The sequence below is a fragment of the Xyrauchen texanus genome, chromosome 21 (assembly GCF_025860055.1).
Source record: "Xyrauchen texanus isolate HMW12.3.18 chromosome 21, RBS_HiC_50CHRs, whole genome shotgun sequence".
NCBI classification, from domain to species: Eukaryota; Metazoa; Chordata; class Actinopteri; order Cypriniformes; family Catostomidae; genus Xyrauchen; species Xyrauchen texanus.
The window spans coordinates 28,679,307-28,691,731 of record NC_068296.1 but is presented as its reverse complement, the minus strand read 5'-3'; the positions used below and the strand labels follow the sequence as shown (position 1 = coordinate 28,691,731).

General features: G+C 37.4%; 1 protein-coding gene across 3 annotated transcripts in view; it reads right to left on the bottom strand.

The window, feature by feature from the left end:
• The window catches only part of srgap1a (SLIT-ROBO Rho GTPase activating protein 1a), a 153,584-nt gene that overhangs the window by 70,273 nt on the left and 70,886 nt on the right, over window positions 1-12,425 (bottom strand). For all 3 annotated transcript variants that reach the window (XM_052152262.1, XM_052152265.1, XM_052152266.1), the window contains exons 5-7: window positions 9,881-10,063; window positions 7,143-7,271; window positions 1,960-2,181 (exon numbers count right to left, since the gene is read on the bottom strand). In XM_052152262.1, the coding sequence (XP_052008222.1) occupies window positions 1,960-2,181; window positions 7,143-7,271; window positions 9,881-10,063 (534 nt within the window). The remainder of the gene's footprint in view (window positions 1-1,959; window positions 2,182-7,142; window positions 7,272-9,880; window positions 10,064-12,425) is intronic.

Below are 12,425 nucleotides of genomic sequence, written 5' to 3'. Positions count from 1 at the left end.
ATTCATGTAAGATCATCGTTAGATAATTTTTGGCCTCCGTGGTTGCACTTTGGAAATTAAAAACAGTCATTTGCGATCTGAGTTTGTGCGATTCGTGTAAATGTTAAATCTACCAATACCAGCTGCGTGGCAAATGGGTCTTATTAGAGCAGACATGATAACAATGACTGTGATACATGCTATTCAGGCACACTTAGAACATTTACGCTGAATAACTTTATTGCTACAAATCAAATTCACAGTGGCCCACTTATTAACATGACAAAACAAAACTGTTATTCAATTTTTTATAAATTGAACAGAAATCGAGCAACGCGACAAACTCTCCCATTTCAATGACTGCTGTCACTCACTGCAGGTTTACACTGTTTGAGATCTGCATTTCGAGCACAGTGACGCTTCACACAATGTTCTGCACTCTTGCGAATGCTCTCATTAAAAACAAAGCTGTCTAATCAGCATAACAACTCAATTGTTTAAAACGCACCTTTGCCTTGATTAGAACGGGATCGTTTTAGTTTTGTCATGTTGCTCATTTGCAGTGTAGTTAACATCTATGTTCAGAGCGAGCAGTGCAATATTTAATGAATCCAAAATATTTACAAAGCACTTTTCGCTCTTGTTCTACATCTTCTTTGCAAGTGTCAAGTGATGTTTCTTCAGTATTAATTTCCGTGCGCTGCACAAACAGAGCAAGAACATAAACAAGAATCTGGGCATTCAGAAAGTTAAAAACTTGCGCATTAGTTGTTATTACAGATAGGACGGAGGACTAATCTAAGTGGCTCTGATTGGCCATTGCCATTTCATTGCTCAACTGACATGTTAGTGATTGGTTAGAATACTCAACCGCAGCAAAAACACTTTGTAAATACAAACAATTGATGCAACAGGAGCAGACATTTTCATGATTACATAATCGTGGCAGCTGTAATCGTAATCGCGATGAGTTTTTCCATTAATTGTGCAGCCCTACTACTTTAAATTTTTTATTTTTTACTTGGGAGTTATGTGCATTGATTAATTGTGCAAAATAAGATCAGGAATGTGCATTAAGAAAGTAAATTAAGGTCATTTTGACTTTAATAATGATGACAGCAACCATTCGATAATCTACTACAATAGAACATTTCCCAAAGGGAGGAATCTCATCCCAGAATGAAAAAAAATTACTTAAAACACCTGGCATGTGCATATTACGCAAAACCTCAGTTGTTTTGTTTTCACTAACCGAGAATGCAGGCATGCCCACAATACAACAGGTTGCAAACCATGCATAGACATTATATCACTGACAAAATGGCCAATTAAGGAGCATTAATCCAACAAACACCCTCTAAATAATGACTTGATGGTGAGAAATGCAATATGATCTGCTCCCAGAACTCTGCGTAAACACCATGCTGGTAGCTGAGACACAATAAAATAGGAATATGAAGCAATCCGGACCACGTCTAAATCAGAATTTCATTAACATGCTTTTTTCCACTCTGTATCCTGCATGCGCTCATACGTTTCATTACATGCTGAGACAAGATTAATGTTCAGGTTAATGGATATACCATGGGAGGTGCACATTTATCTCACTGTTTTTGCAAAAATGATATGTAATGTCTGCTTTCAGGTATGGAATGTGAGGTCACAAAGGTTAAGAAAATAAATGAACATGCAGACCATCATCTCAGAATTAAGATGTAGCTGGAGTCAGTGTGGTTGCAAATGTGTATATACAGTGGGGACTAAAAGTCTAAGACCACATTGTAAATCTGGGATTTAAATTCCTAAATTTACACCTGGAAATATTTGTTAAGCTGATAATGTGCATTAAACATTTATTGATTTACAAAAATGCAAAACAGAAGCATTTTCACTACTCAGATTTCGACTCCCACTGTAATGTATAAGTGGGTGTACACATATGTTCAAGGGTGTGGTGGTATGGCTTTGTTTAAATCTGACCTCATCTCCCATATGTGGTTGGAATTCAAATTTGACTGGTGGGCAGAAGGCAGTAGGGTACATTTCCATGAAACGCTGGCGGTCACTACGGGGGTCCAGACTGTCCACAGCATTCTCTATGATGTCCAGGCCTTCGTGACGGGATGTCTCCAGGTTATATTCGGCCGAGAGGTAGGTCCGCAAAGCCCGGTTCAGAGAGGCATGGTACCCCAGATCACAGCACTACAAGGGCAGAGGGAGAGGCACAGGGAAGTGTCACCTATTAATAACTTACCAAAGACACCCCTAATCTCCATTAAAGGGATAGTTCACCCAAAAATGAAAGTTCCTTTATCATTTACTCACCCTCATGCCATCTTCTGTTGGACACAAAATAAGCTTTTTAGCAGAATTTCTCAGCTAAGTAGGTCTTTACAATTCAACCAAATAGTGGCCAGAACCAGAAACAGGTAAATATTTAAGTCCTTTTTTACTAAATTCTGCTCCACGCCCAGGTGGTGGCAATATGCACAAAGAATATGAATCGCCAAAAATAACAGAAGTGAAAATGGAGCTTTATAGTAAAAAAGACTGTTTCTCACCCGCATCTAACATATTGCTTCTGAAGATATGGATTTAACCACTGGAGTCTTATGGATTATTTTATGCTGCTTTTATATGCTTTTTGGCACTTCAAAGTTCTTGCCACCATTCACTTGCATTATAAGGGCCTACAGAGCTGAGATACTTATGAGAAATTTCTGTTTGTGTTCAGCAGAAGAAAGAAAGTCATACACTTCTGGGATGGTATGGGGGTGAGTAAATGATGAGAGAATTTTCATTTTTAGGTGAACCATCCCTTTAAAACAGGGAAAAATAATATCTCTAGTAAATACTGCATATGGTGCCTTCAGTTCCTTCTAAAAAAAGTTACTACTTATGAGCTTGGAATTACAATGTTATGTATTCATGCTTCTTGCTTTCTTAATGCAAAAATAATGTGAATTCTTGCATAAATGAGTTTCTCTCAAGCATACATGAATGTAAAATGGAAAAATAACTTATATTTTAGGTTGTTTCTTACCAAAACATGTTGCATAGCTTCAAAAGACATTAAATATGATGCACAAATCACATGGACTACTTTTATGATACTTTTGCATCCTTTATAACTCTTCAAAATAAGGCACTATTCACTGCAATTATATTGAAAAGTGCACCGAGATATTCATTAAAACCTGCATAAGAAAGAAAATCACACAGGCTTGGAATGACATGAGGGTGAGTATAAAAAGTTATGACATAATTTTCATTTATTGGGAGTGATATTCCTGGTTACCAGCCCAAATCTTTAACCACTAGGCCATGCCACCACAGTTCCAGCAAGTGTTAGATCTTCCTAACAGCTAGTGTATGACATTCCAAACACATGATCAACTTTGGCTTTGAGAATCATTGTGTCCCTGTATCTAAACAGTCTAAGATGACCTAATATATACTCACAGTATTCTATTCTGTGTGCTGTCTTTATATAACCTTGGATGCTAAAAGACTTGTGTGAAACAGCCTGGTAGCAAAGTTGCTACAGGCTAAACATGAGTAGACTGGCAGGAATTTTCATATTTTGATTTAAACTCTGATATACAGCAGGAGTCATGGGGAACTGATATGAGAAACGGTGTCCTGGATAATAAAATATGGAGAAATGTGCCATCCTTGGAGAGGTTATTTAAGATCTCACTGTGCTCGTCATTGGAATAGCTGCCAGCATTTGGCTCTTAAAGCGTCTGCCACCTTCAGTGTCCACTGCTTTCCATCTTATTTAATAATCATGTTGGAGTGCTCAGCCTGTTGGTCTGCTGATTGATTTAAGAGTTTTGATGCTGATGCAGCCAGAGCAATCAAATGGATCCAGCTACTGTTGCTGTCCACATTGCCCACTAAATGTATCTCTCTCTCTCTCTCTCTCTCTCTCTCTCTCTCTCTCTCTCTCTCTCTCTCTCTCGTTTTCCAGTAAAAACATCAAGCATCCTTAGAACATAATAAATTCACTTGACAAACAAACTTGTTTAATATAATAATACTAGTTTTCAAAAATATATCTTAAATTCAGCTTATTCTACTTCAGCAAAATGTTTTTCCTAGTTAAACCTAATGACAGGTAGATATAAATTATATGATATAATATAATCTGACTTCTTACTGCACAAGACAAAAATACTGATTAAGGGATTGTTTTTTGCCATCTCTTTGGCTCTGTCTTGAGCACTCTTTTAGTCTCTCCATTGCTGTCGGTTTCTCCAATTCTGGTGAGACAGCACAAAACAGTGGATAAAGTAAAAAGCCGTTCCAGCTCATCTCTGTCTGTCTGCCTGCCTGTCTCACTGCCTTCATCTCTCTTTCTGGTGAGACAGCACATTGCAGATCAAGCAAACCCCAGTTCTTCTTTAATCATACTTCAAGTACAAAAGTACCAAAATAATCGTTAAGGAACAAGAAACGTTTGACAAGCTCAGTTTTCTTTCCTGTGTTGACATATCTCCTATTAAAACATGTCATATTGAAGGGCTTGTCCCTATTTTAATAGCCAATATTTTTAGTTATGTCAAAACCATGAACCATTATTTGCTATTTGCTAGTAGGGGTTTCACGACTACTGATTTTAAATTATCGACTAGTCGAGCCCATTAGTAGAGTCAAATTCTACTAGTCGTGACATCCAAAGCCCCACCCATCCACGCAATGGGTTTTAGCAGAGACTATTCAGCAGAGATGGGCCATTTCTATAAAAAAAAACAACTGGGAGAAATTGGAACACCCAACAGATGTAGAAAGTCCCACTTTATAGGTAAAAAAGCCAACCACCTTTAAAACAAGCCAGGAAAATGGCATTTTAGCCGTTAGCGTAATCTGAGGTAAAGCAGCACAATTTATGATACAAGTGTTGTCAAATTTGAATGCTGATTTAAATATGTTCTTTGATCATAATCTTGTTCCCCCATTCAAGAAGATAGAAGCTGCAATTTCATGACTGGAAATAGCTTCCAAAGAGAGTCCAAAGATGGCCACCAGTGGACTGACTTGCTAGAAAGACTTTTTATTATCTAATTATTTGTATTTACAAAAATACTAACGTAGTTTTATGTCGTCAGGCATTATTTAGCCTGCTAGACTGTGCCTGGGGTTGCCATAGAAATGTGCTTAGTAGTTTGACACATGAGGAGAAAATAATGACCGATGGTCTATGTGTTGTTTTGTATGTGAATGGATCGGATGAAATAAACATCAACCAAAACATTATCTCCTCGTAAGCACCTTTTTATTAGAAGTGTGGCACAATAGGTAGGCATACATCGAGTTATAACATATCTAAAAGATAACATAAGTGTTTGAACATATTTAACTTAGCCTAGACTACCTGTAGCATCAGGCATTTTCCCATCCCAACAAGCAGTCGCTTGTTTGGATGGTTTTGGGCGGCCAAGTGATCTAGCGTGCAGACGACAATGGGGATGCATTCCGTCATGTCAGTGGACTCCAACTTGAAGCACTATTCTAAACTGTTGATGAATCGTGTTCTTGAATGAGCGAACAGCATCAAAGTCAGCATAACACTACCATTTTGTGGCCAATTTGCATATATTGCAGGTTACTATAGCATAGTAGCCTATGGAGCGTTCTGAACATTGTGGAACAGAGCGACACAGTAAACAAACACCAGTTCTGAAGTGCATTCTGTGTGCACGTCTTTCAATGAGTCAGAAACAACATCACAGCATATATTTAAGCCACTGCTCCTTTTCTGTGAAGAGCCAGTGGGCTTTACACCCATTGTATTTTGTACAGAAATACTATGTTTGCTGCTGGAAGAGTTATTAGGGAGTCCAGCAGGGGGTGCTCACTCTGTGGTCAGTGTGGGTCCTAATTCCCCAGTATAGTGATAGGGACACTTTACTGTAGGCACCATCCTTCGGATGAGACATTAAACAGAGGTCCTGACTCTCTGTGGTCATTAAAAATCCCAGGACACTTCTCGAAATTCCCCCCGTTGGCCCTTATCAATCATGGCCTCCTAAAACTGAATTGGCTTTAGCACTCCACTCTCTCCTCTCCACAAATAAGTGTGGTGAGCATACTATGGCTGCCGTCGCATCATCCAGGTGGATGTTGGATAATGGTAGTGGTTGAGAAGAGTCCACTGTTCACTGTGTAATGCGCTTTGAGTGTAGTGTAAGAAAAGCGTTATATAAATGTAACGTTCATTCATTCATAAAAAAGATTCTCAAGCAGTCCCATTCTCAGAAAAGTGGGTTTTTAGGCCAGGTGTAATGTCCTCTCCTTTTATTCTAAATATAAAACAGGCACCCAACTTAATGTAAAAGTATGAAAGTAGGGCAATATATACTTCTCTGACAGTACATTGCACTGACAAATCCAAACTTTCTTTTGTAAATGTCTGCTGGAATGATAGATAATGTAAAAAGAGGGCATAGTTTCATGGCACAGTAGAAACCATGGCATAGCTAGATATGGGTTCAGTGGTATGGTGCTGTATTTCTCCACCCACATGTCTAAACCACCACTATTTCCTTTGCTTTTTCTCCACAAGGGCCAATTCATGCCACACACAGAGCACTTAATGTGCACCATATTACGAAGACTATAACTCTGCTTCAAAACATAATGAGTTGCCCATGTAATCCATTGCTGATCAGGTTTTATCTTTGTTAGAATACTCCCTAAGAAGGTAGCTGGCTATTGTAAACCCCTCATTCTCTTTCAGACAAATATGTACAACAATCAGGGCTTCATAAAATGTAATCTAATAACAGGTTTGAATGGTTGTTTGGAGACACAGGTCCAATAAAAATAACAATGCAATATAATCTCAGTGTACTTTTAAACACTTATCTCATTCCTGTCAGACACACCTGCATTTGGATTCTTAAAAGTTAAACTTGAATGCAAGGTTAATAGAGCTCTCGTGGGGAGTCTAAACATTCCCTCTGATCAAAGCAGGTATGTGGACAAAGGGGCATTATCCAACAAACTGGAGAAAAAGGCTGCAGACTTTGTCATATTTAGCCATCCCAGCAGACTTGAGGTCAGTTTGGAATTCTATTTATAACTGTACTCATCACACAAAGTTTCTTCATGCTATTAAAGAACCCCTGAATACCTACTTTTCTTTCTCTGGTACTTACGTCTATTAAGTCTGACAAGTCGTGAATGTAATACTTGAAGATTGAAGCATTAGAGGCTTCAAGTGTCAGCAGGTATTCGTTCCGAGCTTTGATGGACTTCAGCTTGTTCTCAGAGTACTTGGCTTGTCTCTGATGAGAGAAAGAGTGTGCACAAGAATAACAAATTTATATGAGAAAACAGGTTGAAATATAGGTAGCAAAATACTTTGAACACACAAGCTTGCTTTTATCTCTGCACACAGTCTGTTCCTTGAAGATCTCTTGTGAAATGACTGGCAAACAAATGCATCCAAAAATAATAACTGAGATGAACATACAGTATAAGCATATAAATTGCAAAGAATCAAGGTACGTAAAGAATAAAGATGGCAACAAATGAACAGTGCACAACTACAGCGGAGTCCAAAAGTCTGAGACAAATTATATTATCAGCATAACAATTTCAGTAAAAAGCTGAACTGAAAAATGTCTTAGTATGTGGTGTGTTCCTTTTTGCTTTAATGACATCATGCATTCAAGCTGTCATGGACTGCAAAGTTTATGCAAAAACTTTCAGCATGATCTGAGAATTTTTTATCCTGTGCGTTTGAACGGAAACAAGAAAATCTGACCTTTTCAACAAAGGAGTTGGCAACATGGTTAATGTCACAAATTACCTAGTAATAGAGCAGAATAGAGGTCGACTGATTGGTTTTACCTACTAATCATGCCAATAGTTGCTTTTTGGAACTATCGGTAATCGGAATTAAACAATATTGATAGTTACGGATAGTTTTTTGTCCTACTCCATGTTCCTCTGTGGCCGTCTGGTGAATACATATTAAGGTTATAAAAAGCTAAATTTGTTGAATATTTACATAAAGAGGATTGTAATAGAGCCAAGTCACTGTCACCATCACTGTTTATGGACTAAATCAAGATTATTAATTTGAAATATTATTATTTTTTTATATAAAAGAGACTTATGAAGCATAGACATGTTCATGTTGATTTAGACTGACAGTGTTGCTAGAGAAAAGGAAGAAAGTATTTTATAATACCGGAAAACTAACGTTTATCTAATATTGATGAATGATGATCTGTTCATTACTGCTTATACAGTATTCATTAGCCCATATGATAATGTGTACTTTATAGTAAGAGTGCATGTTTTGTTTAGAAGCACAGACATTTCAAAATAAGAGGCTTGTATATAGTTAAAACTCCGGTGTTATGCACCAAATCTTATTTTTTTTCTATTTATTATTGTACAATAAACCTGAATCTAGGATTTTACTAATTTACTGACTCTTTTAGCCTCTATGCCCATCACAGAAAAGAAAGACTAATAAAATGTTTTAACATTCAATAAATAGATTTTAAAAACTATCTCCTGATTAATCGGTTATCGGCCCTTATCGCCACCATCAGAATTGGCAAAATCCACTTTTGGTCGACCTCTAGTGCAGAAACTTAAATATTTCATCTTCATTTTACATTATAATAAGTCTTTATTTGTATTTATTTTTCTAAATCCAAAAACTTTATTTCTAGATTTAAATGTAGAATCTCAGATTTACGATGTGGACTTTTGAACCGCACTGTATGTATAAATAGGTTTACAGAACAAGTATTGCTCATTTCCTGCATGTGGTTCTTAATACAAACATTCAGATCTAAGTTGGTTGACTAAGTTGAGTAACTGACCTACAGAAATTGACTCACTTGAACTTCCATATTTTAACCATCCCACAATGCTTCATTCCAGGAAGCATCAATGGAAAAAACAATTGCACAGCTGTTAAATCATTTGTCACAGCCGGCTTTAACAGAAAGCAGATCAACGAAGATGATACAGTGTGGACTGCTCTGGGAAAATAGTGCTCAGGAATGGGATCCATTAAAAAAAAAAGTCTAAGGCATTAAAACACAGGTCCACAACTTGTGGAATGAACCTTTTTTTTTTTTTTTTAACTAAATTTAGGATCCCAAAGATGGGTGAATCTCAAAGAAATGTCTGGGTTATACTGTAATTACCCCAAAATTAAAAGAAAAGTTTATTTTAGGACCAATTAGATTTTTTGCATTGTGCAATTACTTTCCGTGACAATTAAACACATTGTCACTCCAAACTAGAATAGCTGTAATGTGATATACAGTATTGATCCTGTCTGGAAACAATGACTTGAAAAGGACTTGAAGATTTAAAATCAGCTCAACGAATTTCAGTGCAACAAATATTTCCATAATGTATACTTAAAAAGTAACTTTTCAAAATTAATATAAAATGTACAAAATATATAATTATTCTCACATTGCAGTAATGAGAATTAGATTTTAATAGCATATTATTATGCTATTGGCAGTAAAAGTGTAATGAAAACAATATCCAAATCCAAAACATGGTCCTAAAATAGTCTTCATTTCCATTATGCTAATTATACTTTCTTGTTTTTTCTTGTGATTTTGTGGGAAATATGACTTTTTTGTAAGATTCACTGATGTATTTTTGCTACAATTTGCTTCACTTTCATTATGCACAATACAATTTATTTTCTCTATCGCTTTCTCTTTTTTGCTTTTGGGGTGAAATATGTTCCAGACATTTCTTGGGATTGGTATACCAAGATGCGGTATACATTTTATGGGCATTGGTGAAAAGAAAACATAACATACATTTTTTGATCTCATCAACTTTGAAGGGTTCGACATGGTTTAGCATAATTGTTATGAACTATTAAAAACTTTTTCTCCTTTACCTTCTCCTTCATCTTCTCAATCTTCTTCACAGAGCTCCATCTCTGGGGTCTGTCCTCTTGCCGGATGTGAAAGACCGGATCTCCAGTGCGTCCAATCTGTTTCTCCTCCTGCTTTTCTGCCTCTTTCAGCTTACTCTCCGCACTGATGCTCTCAGTGTGATACATATGGTAGGTTTTCATCACCTGCGAGACCCAGAGGTCAGAGTTCAAAGTTCAACAACAGCCAGCTGAGCTCTAGAGAGGTGCAGCAGCTGCTGATCTGAGCTAAAGCACTTTCATCCTCCCACTTGACACGAATCAATTCAATTCTCTAGAGAAACTCTTTTGTCTGCAAAAAGTACCAATGGAAATGTTGAAATGGTTTAAGACAGTATATAATTACATAATTTCCTCCCTCGTATACCTTGATTTGCATCAAGTCCTACAGGTTTGGAAAACACATGAGTGAGAATTTCTGTACCCCTTAAAGTAGACTTTCAAAGAGGAACCATTTAAAAAGTTTTCTAATTTTTTTTTCTGACCATTAGGGAAATGCTAGCCTCTTAATGGGCCATCTTGGGGCTCAAATTTTCACAAAAAAATATCCCTTAATTCTACTAGTACTGACAGAGAGATTAAAACAATTACAGTAGGAAGAACTGTTTGAAGTGCACTCGCAATTGCAATTACAAATGGCTTACTTATAATTGTACTTATATAAGATAAAGTATATTAACAGAAAAACAATCAACCAGATGCTGTGCAGTTAGTATTTTTGGTACCTTAGAAACTAAGCAATTCACCAACTTCTTTCATCAAACTCTGAGCATTTCAGATGAATAACACAGTATGGAATGCTAGACTCCTGTGATAAAATTCCATTATTGTGATGAGAAAGTGACCGCCCCTTTGCCCAGAACACAAAGTCTGCGGCAAAACGAAAACCAGAGTACCTACCACGTCAGACACACAATTCTGAAACTTCAACCAGAATTTCTGTATCTCAACAAACCACCAAAAAACATGTCATGTCACCATCCTTTGATTGGCATCGCCAGCAGGTGGGTGTGTCTTTATGACCAAGTCTAGACAATCTAGAGGGGGTCTAAAAAAAATCTATGTAAAATGTCCCTTAAGATGCACCCTTGCAACTCTAGATGCAGACTTAATGTTTTTAAGAATCCTAGCCCACACCCTTTCCTCCAATACCACGTTGAAGTCTTTCTCCCATACCCTCTTGAGAGAAGTTAAAGCTCAGTCCCCAAGATTAATTAACAGGGAGTAATACAATGATGCCTCATGACCTTTTCAAAAAGCAGTAATCAAAAACCAGAGTATATGCTGCTTTGGGGGGTACATTCTTACATTCCTTGACGGAAGGGGGTGCTACTCCCAAAAACAGTACAAAGCAGGTGGCGCAGCTGTAAATACATACAAAAACTGATCTCTGTGGATGCCAAAATGTTGAACCAGATTTTCAAACGATCTCAACATTCCACTATAGGTCACAGAGTGTAGTAACCCCCCTCTCAATCCACTCCGACCAGCAGAAAGGGGACTTACCGATACACAATCTTGGGTTCTGCCATAAGCTCGAGGCAACATTTCAATAAATGTTCAGTTTAAACATTCTGGACTCTTTTGTCCATACCGTCTGTACATGCGAAATAACGGGGTGTGACTTAACTTCTAGTTTGATTAAAAAGGCTTTGCAATGGCGAAACAGGGTTAAGAACTTCCTGTTCCAATACCAAACCAGGGAGGGGTTCTCTCAGGTGGAAGAGAACAATGAGCCAAATGTGTGAGACTGAACACATAGTAATAAAACTAAATCTTGGGTAGGCCTAGCCCACATTTGTCAATCGGCCTATATAACTTATTGAAATGCAATCTGGGACGCTTACCATTCCAAATGAAGGACTTCGCTATGCTCTCAAATTGCTTGAAATAAGAGAGGGGGACATCTACAGGGAGAGACTGTAGCAGGTAGTTCAATTTGGAATACAATTCATTTTAATAACAATAACCTTCCCAATCATCGATAAATGTAATGAAGCCCACCTGCCCACATCGCTCGAAAAACTTTTAATTAAAAGGGTCAAAATTAACACTAACTAAATCAGACAAATTTTCTGGGAATAAAATCCCCAAATACTTAATGCCTTGTTTGGGCCACTGGAAAGCACCTGGCTGGAAAGCCGTTACTGGGCAGTATGCTGTCAGAGCCAAAGCTTCGGATTTAGACCAATTGTACCTGGAGAACTTGGAAAAAGAATGAATAATTCTGTGGAGGCAAGGCATTGATCTAGTAAGGTCAGAGACAAATAATAAAATATAATCTGCGTGAAACAGAAGATTATGCACCATACTTCCTGCCATCATCCCTGGAAAATCATCCTCCTTTCTTATTGCTAATGGTTCCAGGGCAAGACAGAACAATAATGGGGAAAAAGGGCAACCCTGCCAGAGTAAAATAATCTGAAATGTATCCATTTGTTTGTACCACTGCTGCAGGGTATCTACAAAGCAACTTAATCCAACCAATAAATGTACTCCTGAACCCATA